The sequence below is a fragment of the Rhinichthys klamathensis genome, unplaced genomic scaffold (assembly GCF_029890125.1).
Source record: "Rhinichthys klamathensis goyatoka isolate OS25496 unplaced genomic scaffold, OSU_Roscu_1.1 h1tg000107l_1, whole genome shotgun sequence".
Lineage (NCBI taxonomy): Eukaryota > Metazoa > Chordata > Actinopteri > Cypriniformes > Leuciscidae > Rhinichthys > Rhinichthys klamathensis.
This window is the reverse complement of record NW_026606645.1, coordinates 2,113,402-2,140,048: the sequence shown is the minus strand read 5'-3', so window position 1 is coordinate 2,140,048 and position 26,647 is coordinate 2,113,402. Positions and strand designations below refer to the sequence as shown.

The 26,647-nt window shown below is 35.4% G+C and overlaps 1 protein-coding gene across 1 annotated transcript; it reads right to left on the bottom strand.

Annotated features, from left to right (window-relative positions):
* Positions 1–14,603: 14,603 nt before the first annotated feature.
* actr2a (actin related protein 2a) lies at positions 14,604–24,899 on the bottom strand. Its single transcript, XM_056253620.1, is given in 10 exon segments — positions 14,604–14,802; positions 15,242–15,374; positions 16,981–17,126; positions 17,316–17,465; positions 17,796–17,932; positions 19,018–19,041; positions 19,044–19,089; positions 19,179–19,394; positions 23,415–23,525; positions 24,760–24,899. Coding segments are annotated over 10 exon segments (1,182 nt in total). The 5' UTR covers positions 24,808–24,899; the 3' UTR covers positions 14,604–14,631.
* Between the last annotated feature and the right edge of the window lie 1,748 nt (positions 24,900–26,647).

Here is a 26,647-nt window from a genome sequence, read left to right as displayed (position 1 = left end):
AATAGCTGACCTGTAGGACGGTAGATCTCGTGTACGTGTGTGTGTGTGTGTGTGAGGTCAGAATGGACTTGGTAAATGACATTTTGCCAAATTGCCAATATTAATTTGCAGTGCGCAAACTGATGGCAAACACATCGCTGCCCGAGTGTAAAGCAAGTGTGTGGGTGAATCTCAAGAAAACATGTGCAGGTCATATTTTACCCCAAAATCCCAAGAAAACATGCTTTATTTGGACCTTTTAGCATTACTTTTATGAAAATTAAGCATGTTTGCCAACTAAAGTGTCATTACCGTAATGCACAAAAAAAAAAATCATTCTCATTACGGTAATATTTTTGTAATTTTTTTTATGATTTTTATAAAAATGTTTTTATTTTATGACGAGACCAGAGGGAAGAGTACACCAAATACTACTATTACTTATAAATACTTCACTTTTTTTATTTTTTATATTCCAGTAATGAGAGTAAGATTGTTGTTGCGCTACTGTAATGAAATAGCGTGCTTGATTATCATGAAAATAATGAAATACCTAAAAATGGGTTTTATATTCAAAAAGTGAATTTTTTGGTTGCTTTTGGGGTGAGATATGAATTGGGACGTCCCGTGTTCTCATAAGGTTTTCGTGAGGTGTATGTGCCTGTGATCGATGTTTTGAAAACCAGCCTCAAAATCGATGTACCCCCTCCTACAGGACGAAAAACAAGATGTCTTTTTTTCTCTTGCCTTTGTCTTAAGCACAACACAAACTAGTTAAAACTAACAAACAAGGAAAAACAAACCATCTGAAACACTGTGCAAAGTTGTCGTGAAGTTCTCGAAAATATAGTTCCAGTCGCTGGCCTATCAGCAGAATCCTTCAAAAACAACAGCCAGCCAATCAGTGGACTGTGACAGCGTTGTCATGACGACTGTGATCCTGACGTTTCATGTCTCTCTATCTCTTGTCTGTCATCTATCTTCCCCCCCTCTTCCTGTGAAAAGCTTTTGCAGTAGTACTATCTGATGCGTGACATAAGAGGAGCAGTTTTATTTTTTTATCGGTGTCCAGGAGAGTGAGTTCTCCGTCTGTCTGATGCTCCTGAACACTCTGAGATTAAAAGAAAGTGCCTGAATCAGCCAGTGCCGTCTCACCCCTTCTGTCCATCTCCACATCATTCATGTTACGTCGCGGTATTCCTTCCTCTTGACATCTGATTGCTTCAATTACAAAAGGTAACATTTTGTCACGACCAGTCCTTCATGCTACGCTCATCAAGATCATTTGTTGGTTGCTCGTCGGTGGGGTTTCTGAGGTAAAAATATGACTTTTTAGCAACGACATAAATGCTTCTCAAGCTCGGAGATTGTTAAATGTTGGTATACTAATATAAAAGTCACAAGTCAGTGTCATTTCAACTGTTTCAAAAAACTGTTCCCAACCCTCAAACTATTTATATATTTGTATATATTTGAATATTTTGTAACAAATATATCAATAAAAATATATTGAATATACATTTGTTCTTATATTAAAATGGCATGGTTTTTATATCTCTATATGTATGTGCACAGACATTAAAACTCTATATGGACACTTCACATTTCGGGGGTTCTCGGAAGTGGGGAGAACTTCTTTAGCGGTGAACGGGAGACTACTGCAAATATAACTGTTGTATTTCCATTTGCTCTAATAGCAAGAGAAAAACCAAGGAAAGAGTTTCCACGGCTTTCCAAAAGAGAGAAAAAATATCGAGAGATTGATTATGTTGGTCAGAAGAGAAAGATTTTGTATTAGAAACCCTCACATGTATGTGAGCAATATTATATAGCATTAATGTGTATTAAAGTCCCCCTATAGTCAATCATTTTTTCCCTTAAAACTCATCTTGGATCACCAAAATGACATATTTAAACGTTTTTTTTTCTTGGAAAAAAAATCGTCATGCTTTAAAATATCTTCAATGTAACTCTACACCCTTGCCTCATTTATCCGCGGTTCTATGAATATGCAAATTAGCCCCGCCTCCACTCACTCACACCAGCTCAGAGATCCACTCGTTGTCGATCACACGTTGATTTGGGGTGCGTTTCCCGAAAGCATCGTTAGCCAAGTATGGTCGCAAGTTCCGTCGTTACCAATAGAGTTGCGACCATAGTTGGCTAACGATGCTTTCGGGAAACGCACCCCTGATTGGTTACTGGTAGTTTGTGACGTCAGAAACACCAACGATTTCAAACCGTGTTTTTGAGACTGTCTTTGGTTCACTGCAGTTTTAAGGAGAAAATACTCAGCAATGCTGTCGACTTATGAATTTGCACATTGCTTGTCTTAAAGCAAATAAAAAACACCACATATCAACAACATTAAAAGCTGGATTTTCACCACAGGGGGACTTTAAATGTTTAAAAATGAAAACCTTTACTAAATTTGCTATGATGATAACTGTGGAAACGCGTCATCGCAGTCTGAAAACTGTTCATTGAACTTTTTTTTAAATGCCTATGGAGAATATTAATGTAAAAACATTGACTACGTTTGCATGTGCACCAATAATGTGATTATCTCTAATAAGTAGAGTAAGGACTTTTACTCATTATTTATTTATTGCGGTTAAATTCGACATATGCGTCATATATTACAGCGATCATTATGATTAATACTATTATGAGCTTAATCGCATCAATTTGGTCAAAGTATTACATTAGGTAAAGTTTAACTGCAATATTGCCTAAATCTCATCATAATTGCATTATGAGGGTGCGTGCAAACATAGTCAATAATAGACAAATTACAGACATTTGACCATTATGGAAAAGTGTGTGTGAATGTGCATGAATTACATGTGTGTGCAGAAGCCTGGCACGTGCTTGCATGACAGCGCGTCCCATATTACACCCCCAGTGACCCACTCTAACACTCAGTTTGTTTCTCCCTGTGCATTATCTCTCAGATCTCATGAATATACAGCCATTGTAATGCAAAGTCAAAGAACATCTTAATTCTGAGCTCCCGAATGAGTGAATAACAGCTTGAGTGAGACAGATGGGGAGAGCGAGGCTGTCCCGAAGGCCTTGTCCAGCTTTGGAGCTGTAACTACAAATAGCATCGAATTCCAGCATGTGCAGACATTAAGGCCACACTGGAGTCAACAGGAGTCCTTCTTTGTCCTCTTCCCACTGTTAAAGCGGAGGAATCCGGTAACAGCACACTGTAATGCATATACCACAGTAGGGATGACCAAAACACCTTACAACATGACGAAATCATGACCATCCTGCTGGAATCAACCAGCCAGCTTCTGGGTTTGTCCATTCGTCTGCAGGGAGATGTTGATTATAATGGGAGAATGCTAGTTTTACCATTTGACTTTTGTCTCACTCTCGTCATTCTGCCAGCTCTGTTGATCATTTTTGGTTAACACTAGTACTAGTTTTGTTGTTCTACTTTTTTGTTTGTTTGTAATGACCATTTTAGGTTTGTTTTTTCATCTGCTGCAGTCTTCGTTGATGGGTCCCCGGACATAGAAACATAGTGTCGGCCCAGATCCGGCCCACATTCGGTACGCGTGGATTCCACACGGCCCAGATGTGGGCCGACACTGTTGCTGACTGTGGTCGGTCTAATGTATCCAGTTTTGTTTTCATTAATGAAAACTCAAACATTCAAATTTTTCGTTTTGTCTGATAACAGCTTCGTTGATGACCTCAGCATAATAGTTTTATCGCATTTCATTTACCAACAACTTTAGTGATTATAATGAGAGAGTTCTACTTTTGTCTAGTTGTTTCGTCCACTGACAGATTGATTTTAATGGTAGTAGTTTTGCCAGCTTCACTGATGGTTACCCAGACAGCAACAATGTGTCGGCCCAGATCCGGCCCACATTCGGTACATGTGGATTCCACGCGTACCAGATGGGGGCTGGAGCCAAAAATGGCGTACGCCCAAAAATATTCTGACTAATAAAACCGTGCGTACACCAGAACCTGCACAAAATTCCCTTTATAAATCCCAGTCAGCGGAAGATTGTGCGGACATGCGTCTCCTCCCCGAAATAACCATATATGGAGCTTACAACGCCTAATTTTACTATGGATATCCTCATCTGCATATCCAATTATCCACGTGATACCATGCTTAACGGTAGGCTACCAGACATTAGGAAAATATGAAATACGAATGTGGCGTCACATTACATTGCTAAGCCTATCCTTGCCTTGTTTTTGAATAAATATTTATAAAAGCATTACTTCCCGAATGGGCCATCTTCCGGAACCCCGTCACCCGTCCCTGCTCCCAGACTGCAGGAGGCGCCGTGATGACGCCACCCGTCTCATTCAGGACCCTGTCGGGCTATCGCACGCATTTGAGAAGGAGTGTTTGTGCAACACAGCTTCCTCCCAGTTGGGAACAAACAGATCACACACACCAGGATGTTATTGTGCGTGACACACTACTAAAGAGTTTGAAGTGTGTGAGAATGATGAAGGTCAACAAAGATTAAATGCACATTGATATCAACATTTGTAGCTTTATACAAAAGAACAAGGAAGAGGGGGGAAATAGAGATGTTCGGGGAGTATGCGTTCTCCAGAGGAGTCTTCCCACACTGAACAGGGACCTCGGAAGGAGCCGTGCGTGTGTGTGTGTGTATGTGTTTGCAGGAAAAGAGAGGCCCGGGCCAGCATTGTCTCTTTCCCCGAGTACACCCTTGTTTGTTTACTTTCAGCAGCAGTTATCTGGCAACCTGTCCACAGGGCCGGAGAGGTCATGGTAATGAATTTACTGCAATAGTCCGAGGTCAACCGGAGCCTTTTGGGCCGTACAAGTCCCCGTGGAGCAATGCAGCGCTTCAAATCCGGTTAAAGTGCATTTTAAGAGTCCAAGTCTGGAGTTTTTTGGTAGCGTTTGGATCCTTGAGACTAAAGTATTAAGAGAGACACTGTAAAAGTTGTCTCAATAGAGCCATGGGAGCAGTTTCTTATGAGCAGACAGCATGATGGGAAACAGACCCGCATCTGAGCAACTTGGGGGAAGCGGAAAAACACGTCGCCTTTACACTCTTAATTCAATTAAGAATTAAGACACGATTCGTTTTTTACTCATGAGAGTCACAACCGCATCTTATAACCGAACTCAGACCCGTACATTTTTAGGCCTCAAAACGGCATTTTCGACGAACTCATGCTGTGTGAAAGGATCCGCACTGGACAACTAACTAAACCACCCAGCTAACAATCTTGGGTTCCCAGAACATTCTTTTTTTTAAGGTTTGTATTTGATTTAATGGAAATAGAGCGTTAGTTTTTGGTTTGTAGAACATTATATTATTACGTTATTCAAAAGCTCCCCAAACGTTATTCTTACATTCACCTAACGTTTTTTTCACTTCCCCTAACGTTATTTATACATTATTCAAACGTTCAACTAACGTTATTCTAACATCATTCAAACGTTCCCCTAACGTTATTCTAACATTCACCAAACGTTATTCTAACATTATTCAAACGTTCCCCTAACGTTATTCTAACATTCACCAAACGTTATTCTAACAGTATTCAAACGTTCCTCTAACGTTATTCTAACATTCACCAAACGTTGTTCTAACAGTATTCAAACGTTCCTCTAACGTTATACTAACATTCACCAAACGTTATTCTAACAGTATTCAAACGTTCCTCTAACGTTATTCTAACATTCACCTAACGTTATTCTAACAGTATTCAAACGTTCCCCTAACGTTATTCTAACATTCACCTAACGTTATTCTAACATTATTTAAACGTTCCCCTAACGTTATTCCAACATTCCCCTAACGTTATTCTAACATTATTCAAACGTTCCCCTAACGTTATTCTAACATTCATCAACGTTATTCTAACATTATTCAAACGTTCACCTAACGTTATTCTAACATTCCCCTAACGTTTTTTTACGTTCCCCTAATGTTATTCAAACGTTCCTCCAACGTTATTCTAACATACCCCTAACATTATTCTAGCATTCACCTAACATTATTCAAACGTTCCTCTAACAGTATTCAAACGTTCCTCTAACGTTATTCTAACATTCACCAAACGTTATTCTAACATTCCCCTAACGTTATTCTAACATTCCCCTAACGTTTTTTTACGTTCCCCTAACGTTATTCTAACATTCCCCTAACGTTTTTTACGTTCCCCTAACGTTATTCTAACATTATTTAAACGTTCCCCTAACGTTATTCTAACATTCCCCTAAGGTTTTTTTACGTTCCCCTAACGCTAATCTAATGTTCCTCCAACGTTATTCTAACAGTATTCAAACGTTCCTCTAACGTTATACTAACATTCACCAAACGTTATTCTAACATTCACCTAGCGTTATTCTAACAGTATTCAAACGTTCCTCTAACGTTATTCTAACATTCACCTAGCGTTATTCTAACAGTATTCAAACGTTCCTCTAACGTTATTCTAACATTCACCAAACGTTATTCTAACATTATTCAAACGTTCCCCTAACGTTATTCTAACATTCACCAAACGTTATTCTAACAGTATTCAAACGTTCCTCTAACGTTATTCTAACATTCACCAAACGTTATTCTAACAGTATTCAAACGTTCCCCTAACGTTATTCTAACATTCACCTAACGTTATTCTAACATTATTTAAACGTTCCCCTAACGTTATTCCAACATTCCCCTAACGTTATTCTAACATTATTCAAACGTTCCCCTAACGTTATTCTAACATTCATCAACGTTATTCTAACATTATTCAAACGTTCACCTAACGTTATTCTAACATTCCCCTAACGTTTTTTTACGTTCCCCTAATGTTATTCAAACGTTCCTCCAACGTTATTCTAACATTATTCAAATGTTCCCCTAACGTTATTCTAACATACCCCTAACATTATTCTAGCATTCACCTAACATTATTCAAACGTTCCTCTAACAGTATTCAAACGTTCCTCTAACGTTATTCTAACATTCACCAAACGTTATTCTAACATTCCCCTAACGTTATTCTAACATTCCCCTAACGTTTTTTTATGTTCCCCTAACGTTATTCTAACATTCCCCTAACGTTTTTTACGTTCCCCTAACGTTATTCTAACATTATTTAAACGTTCCCCTAACGTTATTCTAACATTCCCCTAAGGTTTTTTTACGTTCCCCTAACGTTAATCTAATGTTCCTCCAACGTTATTCTAACAGTATTCAAACGTTCCTCTAACGTTATACTAATATTCACCAAACGTTATTCTAACATTCACCTAGCGTTATTCTAACAGTATTCAAACGTTCCTCTAACGTTATTCTAACATTCACCTAGCGTTATTCTAACAGTATTCAAACGTTCCTCTAACGTTATTCTAACATTCACCTAACGTTATTCTAACAGTATTCAAACGTTCCTCTAACGTTATTCTAACATTCACCTAACGTTATTCTAACATTATTTAAACGTTCCCCTAACGTTATTCCAACATTCCCCTAACGTTATTCTAACATTATTCAAACGTTCCCCTAACGTTATTTTAACATTTATCAACGTTATTCTAACATTATTCAAACGTTCACCTAACGTTATTCTAACATTCCCCTAACGTTTTTTTACGTTCCCCTAATGTTATTCAAACGTTCCTCCAACGTTATTCTAACATTATTCAAATGTTCCCCTAACGTTATTCTAACATACCCCTAACGTTATTCTAGCATTCACCTAACATTATTCTAACATTATTCAAACGTTCCTCTAACTTTATTCTAACAGTATTCAAACGTTCCTCTAACGTTATTCTAACATTCACCAAACGTTATTCTAACATTCCCCTAACGTTATTCTAACATTCCCCTAACGTTTTTTACGTTCCCCTAACGTTATTCTAACATTCCCCTAACGTTTTTTACGTTCCCCTAACGTTATTCTAACATTATTTAAACGTTCCCCTAACGTTATTCTAACATTCCCCTAACGTTTTTTTACGTTCCCCTAACGTTATTCTAACATTCCCCTAACGTTTTGTACGTTCCCCTAACGTTATTCTAACATTATTTAAACGTTCCCCTAACGTTATTCTAACATTCCCCTAACGTTTTTTTACGTTCCCCTAACGTTAATCTACTGTTCCTCCAACATTATTCTAACAGTATTCAAACGTTCCTCTAACGTTATTCTAACATTCACCAAACGTTATTCTAACAGTATTCAAACGTTCCTCTAACGTTATTCTAACATTCACCAAACGTTATTCTAACATTCACCTAGCGTTATTCTAACAGTATTCAAACGTTCCTCTAACGTTATTCTAACATTCACCTAACGTTATTCTAACATTATTTAAAAGTTCCCCTAACGTTATTCTAACATTCCCCTAACGTTATTCTAACATTATTCAAACGTTCCCCTAACGTTATTCTAACATTCCCCTAACGTTATTCTAACATTATTCAAACGTTCCCCTAACGTTATTCTAACATTCCCCTAACGTTATTCTAATGTTATTCTAACATTCCCCTAACGTTATTCTAACATTCATCAACGTTATTCTAACATTATTCAAACGTTCCCCTAACGTTATTCTAACATTCATCAACGTTATTCTAACATTATTCAAACGTTCACCTAACGTTATTCTAACATTCCCCTAACGTTTTTTTACGTTCTCCTAACGTTTTTTTTACGTTCCCCTAACGTTATTCTAACATTATTTAAACGTTCCCCTAAGGTTATTCTAGCATTCCCCTAACGTTTTTTTTACGTTCCCCTAACGTTAATCTAATGTTCCCCTTATTCTATTGATTTTCTATTGTTTCCCTAACGTATTAAACTAATTTCAGATCTCTGTATAGGTCATTACATAAAAACATATGCAACGTTTTAATTGGAAGGTTATTTTACATGGTTATTAAATAATAACCTAACCATAACCATTAGGTAATGTTCAGTATAACTTAAGAATAACCACCCGGCAACGTTCTGGGAACATTATTTTATGGTTGCAAAATAATAACCTACAAATAACCATTAGGGAGCATTCAGTAGGCCTATAAGTTATTTTAAAAAAATTGATAAAAAATTTAAAGTCATAATTATTCAATAAAAAGTACAAATTATAGGCCTTCTCATTAGTCATTATGATATAGAAAGTCGAAATTATTGTGTCATAAAAGCCAAATATAATGACATAAAAGTCATGATTATGACTTTTTATCTCATAATCATGTCTTTTTAATGTCATTAAGGTTAACCAGTTGCAAAATAACTCTTAGGTAATCTGCATCTCTCTCCATTCAGGTAGGTTATGAATTATTCTTCCCATTATACAATCCGTTATCGATAGATAAAATCAGTCCCACACTGCATTTGTTCCCCTTGTTGAATAGTCACTTTAACATAAACATCATATTCACATCATGAAGCAAAATGAGTTTGCAAATGCAAACTGAAAAAGAATGCGGATTCTTTCTTCTCATATGCATGCAAGAGAGAAATATATTTGAATGCTGCAATATAGCCCAATTGTCCTCCAAACTCAATCCCAGCATGCCCTAGTGCTGACTGTTCCAGCAAATCACCCTTTAGAAAGGAGCATTTACACCAGATTTGCCCTCACGGTCCGGTTGCATAATGATATTGATAGTAAACATGTCTGTGGTTCATTTCATACACCAATGAATCGGCTTGTTGTGCGCTGGATGTTCAACTGAACAGAATAACTATTCTCTTCCCCACAGGGCAGTTCAGTCATGTGTACAGTGCGGAGAGGAATTGTGGGATATATATTATGTGGATAACACTGTTTTCTGTACCATGTTACTTGTCATTAAGCAGAAAAATGACTAATGGCACAAACCACAATGACCCTTATCTTAAAGAGACAGTTCACGCAACAGCAAAAAAAAAAAAAGTCATCATTTATTGTCGAGCTCTAAATAGGACCACACAAAACCATATTTACACTTGCATGGTAAGACAAATGACAGCGATGGTGCTTGTCATCAACTACATTCAAATTTAAATATGTATGCATATACATATAATGGAGGGGATATTTTTATTTTAGTAAATAATGACATATTTTGATCGGTTCGTCACACAAAGATATTGTTTGACTTAAGAAGTGCACAAGCCATATGGACTTCTATGATACTTTTTTAGCACCAAAAAGTGGGTTTGGAGCGACATGTGACAATGTGTTTTTGGGTAAACTTCCAAATTGGGACCAAACTTGCATTTGTGTGTCGTTTATGCAAATGTATCTGTAGTCTCAGTACAAACAAACGTAACGTACAGCGAGTGAGCCGCTGTGTGCAGAGCAGCCTGGCCTTAATTTAAACAGGCCCCACTGAGTCTGACAGCCCCCCCTGTTTACATGAATAAAATCGGAAACAAATGTGAACACAATCACCCCCTCCTACACACACACACACTCATACAGCTCTGTATCCCTATGCAAGATGACTGTATCACTCAGACCTCCAAAAACCTGACGCCTTCTTGAGAAATGTCAAGGAAAAGCACTCTGTATTGTCCACAAACTAAAGTTGCAAGCAAAAAAGAATTCCTCCTAAAGCTGTAATTGTATATTCATCCAGCCCAGACCCAAGAGACAGAGAGAGGCTGAAAAACAAGAGCACATATGCATGCATACATGTGTTTTACATATTTAGGGATAATGTACGGTCAACCTGGCATTATTGCAAGAAGTGATATTGACCGGCTGACTGCACGTGATCACAATTATTACATGGTTACTAGCCAGATAAAACAAACAAACGGACATTCAATATTTTTTTTATTTATTTTTTTGCATAAAGTATTTTGTGAGAAGAAAGAGACTTAAAAGTGATAGAAAAGACACAAAACTAGCATTTAACCTCAGAATATGGTGACCGACCAATTAGAATCAAGTATTCCAGAGAGCTGTCCAGTCAAAACTTAGTATTGTGTGTATATATATTTACAGTACTGTGCAAAAGTCTTAGGCATGTTAGTATTTTCACCAAAAAATGGTTTTAATCCAGTTATTTATATATTTTGCTGTAGTGTGTCAGTAGGAAATATCAGTTTACATTTACAAACATTCCTTTTGCTATTAAATTGTAATAATCCAGTGATTTTTGTATGCATAAGCAGTCTGACAACAGCCGGTATGATCCACACAGAGACCTTGTAAGGGTTTAACCCCTTATGTGTCACTGGCCCACCGGTGGGCCCAAATCCATTACATTTTTAAAACAGTAATCTTGACAAACTATATATCATTTGAAAGCTTACAATCTCTAGTTTCCATATTTGGTGATTGATTTTCAAAATAAATTACAGAGGAGCCATAATTTATCAATTTGCAACAAGAATATTTTCATACTCCTAAGGCGTGTTTAGGCCTTTATTTTGAAATAGTGATGAACATGAAAAATCATGAAAGAAGGGTAGAAACCTCAGTTTGTTTTCATGCCAAGAGTTCAAAAGATAGCATCCATTCAATTATTTTAGAAAAAAAGGTCTGAATTTTTTTTAAATATAAAGAAAAAATTACAGATTCACCATTTGTGAGGTGGCAGGAAGCTATAACGCACATACTTGTTCTTTTTATGTGTTTCTTTGAGGTCGAATTCATATCAAAATCTGCCAAACGTCTCATATTACTTCTGAATAGGATGTTTTCTTCATAAATTGTATGAAAATTGTGGAAAATATGGTTCATATCACCAAAACACATATGGAAATGGAGGCGCCCTTATATGGGCAGTAATGGGGTCTGGTTGTCATCTAGTGAAAAAGTTTGGTACTGCGCCCAAACAAAATCTCACTGAAAGCTCATTTTTTGAGATATCAACCTACAATTTGAAACACAACTTGTTCAGATTTTTGCCTTTGATTTTTTTGCAGTTTTAGAGTCGCCCAGGTTTTGAAAATATATATTTTCTATAAAATATGAATAATTTAATTTTTTACATTGTACATTTTCATAAACTCAAACTTCTATAACTTTTTTTCTGTTTCACTTTCTTAATTTATTTCACTTCTACAAAAATCTGCCAAATGTCTTCTTTAAAACAAGACCAATCTTACATCTATATTCCAAAGCATTCCTGAATTACAACCATTTAAGTTTGAAATGTGCATTTTCATGTATATTCAAAAAAAGGGGGGTGACACTTAAGGGGTTCATCGATTTGACAGCGCATATATATATATATATATAAATGTGTGTATATATAAAGGGAATGGAATTTTGCCTACACATTTTAAAACCTAAAATATGGATAAAAGCATGAATAAATAATGAGCGTGTGTCTCAGACTGGTACTGTAAATCACCAGTTTAATAGATGAACGGAGAGAAAAGACACTGCTTGTGTAAAGCACATCTACATGGCAACCAGCCATTCCTTGAGCGCTTCCATAGTTACATGCCACATATGAAGAAAAATGACTGTCTGTCTCTCTCTCACACACACACACACACACACTCTAAACAGCACTGGTTTCAGTCGGTTTAAAAGACTCACTTTAACGGTTGAGTTATTAATCAATTTCCTTTATTCAAATCAGTGGTCAGGCAGTACGCTACAAACAAAACCAAAACAAAAGAGCAGAAAACAAACAAACAAAAAGACTACAATACCCAGACTTGGCACTTGAAGAATGCGTGTGAATGAAATCAAAGGAGTCGTCACAGTTTATTCCATGTGAGGAGAGAGTCTGAATGTGTTCAAACACAGAAACATCACTGATCCAGCTTCCAAACAGCTGTCACGAGTACAAACACTAAAAATGATCATCATCATTACCAATACCATCATTACTATGTCGTTCATATTACAAACAGGCAGTAAACCGTGACATCATGGCTGTCTTCGGTCTGGGAATGAAGCGTCTGGGCCATAAACACACCCATCGGGCGTCCGCGAGAGCCTTCGTTCTCAGACTATTAGATGCAGGGAAGACATGACAATGACCCGACAACCAACAGCAAAGAAGAAGAAAACACATGAACGCAAAAAAAAAAAAAAAAGTAGAGAATGTGAACAACCGTGCGGTTCCTCCGGGGAGCGAAACACGATTGAGACTCGTTAGAACACTAGATAGATGAGTTGATGAAAAGGACGCAGGGTTATTGCAATAGAATATGCGACGCAAGGTTATGCACGTGTGTGAAGCTGCCACGGAACACACACTGCTGCTCTCGCGTTTTACGCGTGTCGTGTGAATCTCACTTAACTCCCAGAATCAAAAAGAAAAGCAATCACAATTACATTTGCTTATCCCTTTTATACAATCTTTTTTTGGAGGGCATTGTGACATTATTTTCTCGACAGTTACACACATTCACCTCCAAAACTCATTAACATAATGTACACGAACATGTTCCTTCCAGGTGTTATGTAATTCCCATTATTCTACAAGATATTTATTACTGTATTACAGTAGAAATAGCGTAATACAATTATTTTTACATTTAGATCAGCATAAAAAGGCAGTACAACAAAACCAACAACATTTTAAGCTACAAAAAAAAATTTGCATTACGGTAATGACTGCACTTTTTTGCATTACGGTAATGACTGCACTTTTTTGCATTACGGTAATGACTGCACTTTTTTTCCATTACGGTAATGAAAATATTTCGTTTTTTTACATTATGATAATAAAAATGTTGATTTTGTTGAGGAAAATAATGGCACAATGCAAAATTACGGGAACTAAAACTTGATTTTGGAGAGAAACGTGACCCTGATGCAGAAATGAGGCTCTAGATTGCAGCTCTAACTGTATGCTAAACACGACCACTTCCCTTTCAAATGGAGTCTGATATTGATACTATCGCTTATGAAGGTCCTTTAGACGGAAAGGAACAACTGATGGAATGACATGAACAGAGAGTCTATATTTAAAGTCTTCCTAATGATTCAGATTTTCATTACTGAAATACCGGTAAGGCGGATTCACGCTGCATTTCTCAGCAATGATGAACTCTTCAAATGTTATTTGGGGAAGTTTTCAGGTGAAGCGCACATCCAATAATGAAGCGCGCACACGCTGAGATTAAAGACAGAGATAGTAAGATAGAAAGTAGGCGTTTCAGCAAAAGGATGAACGTCTATGTGTTTGATACCATCGGCCACGATTCTTATATTCTTTATTAGCGAATTGGCTGCAGCGATTTTTATCCTCATTACAAAACTTTTTTTGTAACAAAGAAACTTGCTTTTTCTTTTTTTAAAAATACACCTTTTTATTGTTTTGTCCGTTTACATACACAACATCCTCCTGTTTCTTACTCTTTTTAGAGCGATATTGCTCTTCATAAGGGTCGATGTGGATCCATGAGACAGACAGGACTCAAAACAAACAGACGGTCATGATATGGTGGATGCATTCGATTGGAGGATTCACTTTGGCAGCATAAACGAATGGTTTCGTGAGTTTCGCAGCAGTGATACGAAACCTTTACATTTGGAATGTCGTACAAACATTAAGCGCGTTTTTTTGGATTGCAAAGGAAGTTCAAGTATTTGATCGTTGTTCTCAAGCATGTCCGCAAAAATTGCTGGAAACTTCTGTGTTTACGCTGCCAAAATGCCACCCTGTGACTGGGAGTGTGAGTGCAAGTGTGTGATGTGTGTATGTGTATATGTGTGTGTGTGATTTATCTAACGGTGACGCCTAGCTTCTCCAGAACACGCATGCCCTTCTCCTGGTACTCCTCTCTGGTCAACCAGAAGTTGTCTTTGTCCTTCATGATGTCGGCCAGCACCGCTCCTCCTAAAAACACCATGTGTTTACGGCGTGGAGGATCCTCGATGCGGATCTTAAACTTCTACAGGAAGAGAAAACACCACAGATTCAGAAATACGGCAATGCTGTATATGTGCAAAACCATTACCGTACTAATAAAACTCAAAAGGGTTAGAAATTGTAAAAATTGCACTAGATATTTATAATACAGAGGCAAAAATGCTCTGGTAGTGATTCATCCATTTCAAAATGGCTGATATTTGTCATGCGATTATACTTTATTGTTATCGGTTTAGTGCATCTGCAGTTACTTTCTCATGGTTAGGGGAAAAAAATGTAAAAATGTCCCAAATTCAGAGGGAGTTTAGTTTTTTAAAGTTAGTTAAATGAGTTAATTTCTGACATCATAGTCCATTGATACTCTTTGGACTGCTAGTGAATTGCTAGTGGTCAGAACCTTGTGGACAAATGTGTTTTTTAGGATGCCTGTATTAGATGTAAGTATTAGCTGTTTTTGGTACCGAAAGCTTGTCGACGTCTCCCTTCAGCACTCTCTCGAGGTAAAGCTGCTTGAGCTCGCGCTCCAGACGGGACGGCAGACCAGGATACATCGTAGAACCGCCCGACAAAACAATGTGTTTGTAAAACTCAGCCCTGGAATAAAGAGTCAAATATGAGTGTGTATACACATGCACACAACAAATTATATTTAACATATTAATAACCATTATATTATAAAATAATATGAACATTATTAAATATTATTAAAATTATACAAATGTAATAGTATAGAATTATACATTTTGTGTGTAGAATTTTTTAACTTATTTAAAATACCAAAAAAATACTAACAATTTATTATCTATTTTTTATTTATTTATTATCTATTACATGATGGGTTTGTAAAACACAGCCTGAGACAAAAAAGTAAAAAAGATAATATTTGACAATATATATATATATATATATATATATATATAACAGATATATGTAATACATGATATGCTAAATTATATCATATATAAATATATCATACATTGTAACAGATAAAGATATAAATATCATTTAAAGATATATTAGACCTAAGAATGACAATATTGTAATTAACAAATATTATTAGCATTATTAAATATTACAATTATATATTTGATGTTTAATATTTTAAAAATTCTTTAAAATACTAAAAAATTCTAACAATCTATTATCTATTTAAAAAAAAAAAAAGTATATATCTTATAAAACAAGATAATATTAGACAATATCTATAACAAATATATATATATATATATATATATATATATAATATGTAACATATGTAATACTATATAATATATAAATATATAATACATTATAACAGATAAAGACATAAATATCATTAAAAAATATATTAATATATCCTAACAATGACAATATTATAATTATAAAACATTTTATATAAAAATGTATAGCTATAAAAATAATAAAAAATAATAAAAAATTATAGCTATTAAGCTATAAAAAAATGTATAACTATTAAATTATACACTAATTATATATTTTATGTGTATTACTTTAAAACTTATTTACATTTTCTAAATTATTTTTTTTTTTTTTATTACATGATGTGTTTGTAAAACAGCCCTGGAATAAAGACAGTCAAATATGAGTATGTATACACATGAGACAGAAAATGTATACAAATAATAATATTAGACCTAAGAATGACAATATTATAATTATCAAATAGTATTAACATTATGAAATATTACAATTATATACTAATTATATATTTGATGTTTAGTTCTTTAAACTTACTGTATTTAAAATACTAAAAAATTCAAACAATTTATCTATTTGTACAAAAAAAGTATAAAAATGAGATAATATTAGACAATATATATAACAAATATATATAATAATATGTAACATATGTAATACTATATAATATATAATACATTATAACAGATAGACATAAATATCATTAAAATATAAAATAAAAATATAGTAATATATCCCAACAATGACAATATTATAAATATAAAATACTATCAACATTATTACATTTTTTATAACTATAAAATTATACACTAATTCTATATTTTATGTGTATTACTTTAAAACTTATTTACATTTTTTTATATTTGTTAATATTACATGATGTGTTTGTAAAACGCAGCCTGAGACAGAAAATGTATACAGATACAGATATAACATATGTATATTACATCATATCCTACACTATAAGGAATACTGAGTGTGAAATCTGTGTGTGTGAAGTGACCTGGTGTCGATGTCGGCTGCATGGATGGTGTTGAAGAGCAGTTCGGCTACACCCACTCCCTCCACATTAATGAGGTGAGGCTGGAACAGAGCTTCAGGAGCCTCGAAACGCTCGCCGCCCACTTTAATCAGCCTCCCGTCCGGCAGCTGCGAACACACAGAGGAGATCGAGTCAGCTCTCCTGTGATGAGAGTCCAGCGAGTTCACTCCACACGCTGCTGCCCTCTAGTGGCAACTACTGCCAAAACGAGGCATTATTGTTCCAGTCTACCATTGAGATGGTTTATTATATCTTAAAATGCTCACTGGATTATGGAACAGACAGAGCATACGTACCGTGTAAGACTCCACCAGCACGGTGGTCTCCAGCGCAAGCTTCTGCTCCTGCTCGATGTTATAGCCCACGTAACACAGCTTCTCCTTCATCATCCTCACCGTCTCGAAGTCCGCCGAGTGGTTGAAGGCGTAACCCCTCAACAACAACAGCTGGAGACACACCGAGAGCGTTACATTCAGCCTGGACATTTCTCTAAGGGGAATCCACCTATGAGAGCTTATTTATAGTTGGCTACAGTGTTGCTATAGTTAACTGAAAACAGGACTATTAAAAACAAAATTATGTGTTAAAAGAACACAAACACGGTGATTACAATACACGCCAGACTGACTCGTTAACTTTCTCAGATAGAAGCTTCTCACTGATATGGTCATATTTACACTAAACGTATTTGGACTGGATTGAGTGAGACTGATGAAAAGATGCGAGTGAGTGAATGAAATATATATTTAAATAGAGAGAGAGAGAGATAGATGTACCTTGATGAGGTAGCGTGTGATGTCTCTTCCAGCGATGTCCAGACGGCGCGTGAGATGAGGAAGAGAAAAGCCTTCGTACACTGGACAGATATGAGTGACGCCGTCACCAGAGTCCACCACCACACCCGTCAGCAGACCTGCACAGGACACACATTCACAAATATCAACTCGAGGTGCTGAAGTTTCATTTTTCACTATACTTTATATACTTGTTATTTTATATATATTATATTATACATTTAATATTTATATATTGTATTTAATATCTATTATATGTATTATTTTATTTATTATATTATGTTTAATAGTTTGATATTTTGTAAAGAGAAAACAGTAGCCTTTTCAAAGCTAGATGTGTAAAAGGGGAAGGTAAATATAAGTTAGCTTCTTCCTTCTTTATTTTCTATATTGTTTCTTTTCTTTTGAACATGCTGAGATTTTGTTCTTATTATCTTCTTGTTAAAATATGTTTTGTTCTAATGATCATGTTCTGAAGAGGAAAAAGAAAGAAAGGAAATAAATTATTCATTCATTCATAGTATTTAACTATCATTATATTATATCATTTCATATTTTTATTTATTTGTATTGTATTGTATTTATTTTATTTACTACTTTAATTTAATTTATTAAATATTATAGATATATTAATCAATTATTTCTATTTATATATTGAATTTCATATATATTTATTACTATATATATATAACTTTTTATTTTTTATTATTATTTATTATTATATACCTCATATATTTACTATTTATTATATATTCATGCATTTATTATGTTTATTATGGTTATTGTTTTTATACATACATATATATATATATATATATATATATATATATAAAACATTATTTATATTTATTATTTATGTATGTTGTATTTAATATTTATTATATTTATTACTCTTTTGATATATTTATTTATTACTTTTAAAATTATATAAATGTAATATTACTTTTTTATATATTATATTTAATATTTACCTACTTTAAAAAAATATTTTTTAATATATATATATATATATAGATTTTTTTTTTATCTGTCATTCTAAACCATTAGAATCAACATGAAATCAAAAATGGCTCCATTAACTTCCTCACGGTCTTTTTCTCTTTTTCTCACGGTCTCTATAATCATCAGTGCATGTTGTTGTGAAGAAACAAACGTTTGGTAAGCATCACCAGCTCTGGTTAAAGCCCATTGGCAGGTCCAGTACCTTGAGCGTAAAGCGTGAGCACGGCTGGATGGCGATATAAACCCCTGAGAACTGATAGGTCTCAAACATCACCTAAAGGGAGGGAAAATAAATCACATCAACACAAACCTCAGCGAGGTCCACCAGAGGTATAGTGTAAAGCAACCAACAGCCGCTCAAACCTCGATGATCTTCTCTCGGTTCTTGGTGGGGTTCATGGGCGGCTCCGTGAGCAGGATCTTGCAGTTTCGCGAGTCGATGTTGAGCTTCTCGGGGCCGAAGGTGTAGTCCCACAGGTGCTTCATGTCGTCCCAGTTCCTCACGATCCCGTTCTCCATCGGGTAGTTCACCTCCAGCATGGAGCGCAGCTCGCTCGCCTCGTCGCCCACCATCAGATCCTACAGGTCACAGAGGAGAGGTCAAAGGTCAGTAGGCTCAGCGCCATGTTATCTTTCACTTCGAGCTTGTCGAAAGATTAATTAAATGTTAGATGGGAAAATAAACAAGTAATTTCATTCCATCAATGTATTTTATGAAATTCACTCATGAGTTGACTAACGAAACTCAAAAACATTAAACGCACTGCAATCCAGTCATTAGAAGTGAGTATAAGTCTGCAACTAGAGAGAAAGTTGATGAATGAACCAGGGTTGCCATCGGTGTTGATGTGTAAATTAATATTTAAACCTGATATCTCCAGGTTTTCTGAGGATGAACCCTGTATATCCTCTTTAGACACAGCACACTAGTGTCATTCAACACAGAAACAGTGCATTCTGGGTAATGTCAAACATCGCTCACGTACAAGCAAGATCATTTCATCGGGGTAGTGAGAGAACAAGAGTTATTGTTAGTTTTGATCAAACTGCTAGGAGCTCTGCATGGGCTGAGAGAGAGAGTCAAACTCACAGCCACACAAACACTTACCATCCGTCTACAAGCCTACAGGAACACAGGACAGAAGGAGAGAACAGGAGAGGAACTGATGTAAACTGATGCAGGATCAGATGAGAGCCACAACATGCCTTATATTCAAAAATCATAAAAGAATTCATAAAAACAAAGGAAACCTGTATATTCAGGGCATTCATTGCAGTGTTATTTTAGCATAATTGATATATTTTTTGGTTAAAGTCCGTTTTTGTCTTTATATTTTTCATTTAATTTTAGTTCATTTAAGTCATTTTTGTCAATATAGTTTATTAATTTAGTTATTTTAGTACATCAAGCCTTGGCAACTAGCTGAAAAAAATACGTTTTTTATATTTGACTATTTCAAGAAATATTTTTTTTTTACGTTTTAGTTTCAGTTTTAGTTAACAATAATAACCCAGTTTCATTGCCTTATCATGGTTTTGAATGCATACGTTTAATATTAGTTAAAATAAGTCAATATGTTGCTTGAAAAAATATTTACTAGCGCTTAATCTGTTGCACCTCGATTTGTTCTGTCAACTCCTTCAGTAAATATCTACACCGTCAGATGAAGATTTTTGTCCATTTTTAAAGAATATATATATATATATATATATATATAGCGCAATTAACGTGGTTCAAGCGCTTTAAGGCCTTTAAGAACATGCGTAAAAGGTATTGTTTTCTTTAGCAAGCCTGTAACCACTTAAATAATAGATGGAAAACACCATTTACAGCCAATGCAGATCATTTACCACAGGAAATAACAGTATATAGCGCCACCTATAGCGTCCGATCTCCATAAAGGTTTGCATGCTTGTTTAGAGTCATATGTCGCATGCACGTGCCTAATTTAAGTTTTGAGTTTTCGTTTAGTAGGCTTTTGAGTATATTTGGCCACGCCCTTTTCTAGATCACCCTGTTATAGCCATGCAAATGCCAAAGTTATTTTTTTTTTTTCAATAATTATTGACCTAGAGTGTACTTCATTGGCCGATGGCGGCCATGTTTTTTGAGATACTTCGTATATATATATGTGTGTGTGTGTGTTAATAACTTAGTGTTTAAATCTAAACAATACTCAGGAGATTGTAGGATCGTGGGAAACAAACCCAACCACGTTAACATAGATAAGACGATAGACAATAAAAAGAAAGACCTCCAGGCTTAAATACACAGGGAACAGAAACTGGTGTGTGGAAACTAATGAACAGTCAGGGAAACTAACTAGGAACTCAAGCAGACAGGAACAGAACGGAGTGAAAACAAAACCGAAATAAACTTAAAAATCAACTTAACTACATGACATGCTGTCTTATTTGCCCAAGAATATACAGGTTTCATATTAAAAAAAGAGGGTAGAGAATTAAGGAATTTAGGAACAGGATTTTCCATAAAAGTATGAAGAAAAAAAAATACCTTGTTTATTTGAAGACTAAAAGCATTTGATTTAAAAAGCTGTTCCCCTACATGATTGAGCTAAATAGAAAAAAAAAAAAAAAAACTAAGACATATATAAACTTTTAATGTAGTGTGGTATTAAAAAATAATATATGTTAAAAATGAACACTATCATTTGTCACTTATCTCAAAAATCATAATGTGTTTGTAGCTAAAAAAGGGTCGAGGACCAGGACGTTGCGTTGGTGATATGCCTAAAACGTCTCTTTTGACAATGATAAATACACATCTCAATATTTCTGGATTTTCTCTGTGTATTATTATTTTCAATCAGAGAAACCCATAAACCCCCTCTCACAGCTCATGTGAAAAGCTTCTGAAAGCCACTCAGCAGGAACTTCAGCTCAAGCAGGAAGTTACACAAGTAGCTGCTTCTTACTAAATACCACCATGGTGTTTAAAATAAAATATATATAAATGTGCACTTGACATGTAGGCTGTTCCAGAAGGTCTTACGATACCTATAGACAATAGCCATGTTTCCATCCAAAGCTGTGAATTTAACTTGGAATATCACACAAAACATTTGCGAATATATCGAAATTCACGATAAAGTGGCGCTAAATATCACTAAGAAAAATGGAAGTTGACGCAGTAGGAGAAGCGTCATTGTAAATAATACTTTTTGTATATGATAAATGACTTTAGTTATCGCGCACTCAAGTCTTTTTTGATGCGCATCGAGGAATCTATTTGGTAAATGTGTTTCCGTTGTAGTTTATGCGCATGTTTCTTATCGGATGAAAACATTTGAGCATACTTTTTTTTATGCACATCTCGCCGTTTCCATCTAGTGTTTTTTTTTATGCAATATACATAAAAATAGGTGTGTGGAAAAATATAGCTCTAACTTACCTCAATACACCGGCCTGGAAGTTTCTAGTATGCCTAGTAAGAGCTTGACTAGCTGGTTCAGGTGTTTATTTGGGGTTGGAGTTAAACTTTGCAGGAGAGTGGCCCTCCAGGAGAAGGACTGGACACCCCTGCTTTAGTTACTTTATTGTCACTTAGTGTGTGTTCACACTTGGCATGTTTGGTTGGATTAAAGCGAACTCTGGTGCGATTGCTCTGTTAGTGCGGTCCATATGAATAAGTGTGAACGCTGCCGTCTGAACCCTGGTGCATCAAACAAGAGGAGCGAGACGCTGAAAAGATGAGTCTCTGTCCGCTTCCAAACCAACTCTGGTGCGGTTCGACTGAAATATGAACGCAACACGGACCAAAGACATGTAAACAAACCAAAAACAGGAAATTATGTGAAAAGATGTGACCCTAAACAGGACAGAATGCTCAAGCACACCTGTTTTTTCTCGTCATAGTCGTGATGTTCCTCATCACAGTTCAGTACAGGCGTCCGAACTTCGTCTCCTCACAGCAGATCTGTGTTTGTGTGTGTGTGTGTGTGTGACGGAGGGATTCCTGATGCTGTTTTGACACTTTTACACATTTTATGAGCTCTTCACATTCTCAGCTGGTCAGAATACCATCATATGTAGCTACACACACACAGCGAGTCCATTGATCCCAGAATACAACATTGTGTTCGAGAAGTTCAGTCGCAAAATATATGTCATAAAGGCCGACCAATCAGGTTGTGAACGAATCCCTATGCTTTTAGGTTCGGTATCTTTAGGTTCGGTGTTAAAATGCCAATGTGAACGCTAAGCGGACCAGGACAAATTATTATTTTTTGGGTCCTGACCAAACGAACCCGAACAAGTGTGAACACACCCTTAAGCCCGGGACACACCAAGCCGACGATTGGCCGTCTTGAGAATAATAGCAAAACACCAAGCAAAGAAGTCAAGACTATACAGACAGAAGGCTGTTCTTTTTGTACGTCATCATACCGGAGTGTTCCTGTGCGAATAACAGGAGGAGAGTGGAATAAAGTAAGTGATCAGCAAGACTGAGTGTCAAAATGGTAAGCATGCGCTGCTTTGTTTACGGTTCGTGTATCTGCAGCGTTGGTTTCCCTTTTTGAATGATGAATATAGATGAATATATCTGCAGAAATATTTTTTATTTTTATCAAACTTTACCTTGATCTCGATGTTTCCCACTTTGGCAGTGGAGCGGATGATCGGTCTCCCCACCAGAGCTGGAAAAATGTGCTCCGGGAAATTAGAGCCGGCATATCCACACTTCACAAACTGAAAGACAGACAGACAGAGAGTTACATCATTACAAATATCACCAATCAGAAGGAAAAAATGGGGGAAACTATTAAAACTAAGTGCTAAATTAAAGCTAAATAAAAAATAAATAAAAAACATAATTACTCAAACTAAAATTTAAAATGTTTAATTTTGTTCCTATTCAAAAATATTAATAATAATAATACAGACCAGAGAAAGACAGCTAGTCATTAAAAATCAGAAACAAAGCAAAAGATCAAGATGCTTCTAGACATTTATCAGAAACATAAGTGCGCACTTCATGACAAACAACAAAATTAGGTGCTTCACCTGTTGTCATCATGCGTAACGATAAAACGGCATATCCCATAATAAATGCGATACATCTAACCTAACGTTCGGCTCAGAAAGTCTTACATTATTGAGTTTTTCTCCTTTTGTCCCAGGGTAATGTTTATATTTTGTATACTATGGTAATACCATGTCTTTTGGACATTTACTACAGTAATGGCATGTTTATGAACATTTACCACTAAATATGAACATGTATTATGGTAATATCATGCCTTTTGGACCATTACCATAAAAATATGTTGTTCTGGAGATTTAATATGGTGTTTTTCTCGAGATATAATACTATGGTAATACAGGAAATGCACCATAATATAATTTGAAGTAACTTTGTGTATCATTTGACTATCATAGCATTACAATTAGGTATCAGACAGCGAGAGAATGATGATGGAATGTGTTTCTATGGTTTGTCTAGTATGTCACTTCCTCTCTCGGCCAGATGTGAGATTACAAACTCGGAAGTGAGTTAGAGATCATCTTTATCTTTGCTTTTACAGACACAGATACTCAAGCATCATTGATATAAATGTGCATAAACATGTCATTTAATCAATAATGCATGCTCACACTGCGACTTCATTAAAATATCAATCAAAACATCTGTAAACGTCAATCATGTCAATAAATATACACCGCTCCTTCAAAACATCCACATGCAAAACCATTAATAATCTATCGTGATCTATGATTGTTGAACATCTGATTAGTGTTGTTTTCACATTTCAGGTCGTGTGTAAATCACAGATAATCACAGTGTAAAATAAGGTACTATCAGTTCACTTCCTGTTCCGCTGCATCTTTCTCATGCAAGCCGTCATTTAAACACACACACAAGCGCAAAATAAAACATCCTTCAGACCGGACAGAGCCGTAGATGGTCCGCTCTCACACTCACCCCGGTCCCGTTGTCACACACCACCACTTTTCTGCCTTGACCGTCCATGTTTCTACAGACTCTGTGAATCCGCCCGATCCGCCCTAATCTCAGCGCTGCTGCCGCTGTCTTCGGCCAGCCGGAAGTCACTCAGCGCCCAGCCCTTCACACCCCTTCAAAATAAAAGTCCGCCACGACGCTTCAAAACAAAGCAGTTGTATGGCTACAAAATAAAAGCTTTTAACCATTTTAAAATAAAAGTTACTTTAAATAGCACATACCTTGTGTTAACCTCTTTCACAAGTAGATTTTATTTCAAAACCCAGATTTTTTTGCAATCCAGCAACTAAAATATCTATTACAATATGTCCTTAAATTTCCCCTGTGGTGAAAATCAAGCTTTTAATGTTGTTTATATGTCTATGTGATGTTTTTAACATGCTTTAAGACAAACCATGTGCAAATTCATAAGTCAACATCATTGCTGAGTATTTTTGTTCTTAAAATTGCAGTGAATCAAAGAAAGTCTCAAAAACGCAGTTTGAAATCGCTGGTCACAAACTACCTTGTAACCAATCAGGTCAATGAGTGGATCTCTGAGCTGGTGTGAGTGAGTGGAGGCGGGGCTCATTTGCATATTCATAGAACCCTGTATACTAAATGAGAAGGAAAAAGGTTTAAAAATGTGATCAAAGATTAGTTTTAAGGGATACAATTATTGACTACAGGGAGACTTTAAAATAAAAATAAATATTAATATTCACATGAACTGTATAGGTGGAAAATGATTAATAATAAATATTTTTCTTTGCTATACACTATAAACCCTATTGCTCAAAATAATTGGTTTGAGTAGACTCAACTTAAATTTGAACAAATTAGTTCAATCAAACTAACTTTCGAGTATTTATTTAGTGTTTAAGTTTTTTATGAACTTGTTTCTTTTAATTTAGACGAACTTAAACTGCACTGGGATTTTTCTTTCCCAGAATGCTTTAAAACCTTGACACTCAAAAGGGAGAGTAAATGCTAAAATTAAGTGTTATTTAATGTTGTTGTTTTTTGTGCAAGATTAATTTTAAGTGGGAAATTTAGAAGTGCTTTGCTATGCTAATTTGGAAGAAATTTGTATTATGTTTTTTTTTTAGTGTTACCATCATGTTGACGAGTGGAGTATGAGCTGAGTTTGAGAACAGGTATATGTTTAATGTTCTGTACAGTCACACTCATTCAGCAATTGCTATGCCGATCCTATCAAAGCATTGTGTTACCAATTAACAAGTTAGCATTTATTGAATTAGCTAGTTAAAACTAGCCAACTTCCACTAAGTACTTAAATTGAGATTACATGATAATTTTAAGTTAAATGTATAAATTAGCTTACTCAAATATTTCATGTTAAGAGGAAATAAAATGTATGAGCACACAATAGATATCTGCAAGTTCTGCTCACTTAAACTTCGAATATCTTAAGTTAAAAATGTTTATGTAACTGATTACCTCAATTTTTTGGAGTTTTGCCAACTTATTAACCTAAATATGATTATATGGTCTGTTGCATTTTATTGTTTGTTTTTTCCCCCCTTCTCTCCATGATCTTTCAGAACAGACAACTGATCACTCTTTTCATCATATTTCTTTGTTCTAATTTTGACCGACTTTAGTTAAAATTACACCGAAACCTCAAAAGCAAGCAGGCCAGTAGCTCTCCTTTATAATGGATGCATAAAAATAGATAAAAAAAATGCACAATAATTGATAAAAATAGACAACTCAGTTCAAACACTGTTGTTTAAAAATACCTGAAGTTATTTTAAGGACAGATACTCAGTTGGGCAATTATGGAATTATAAGTAATTTACTTCTCTCTTACGTTTAATTTCTAGTTTGCATCTTCCAATTCTGAAAA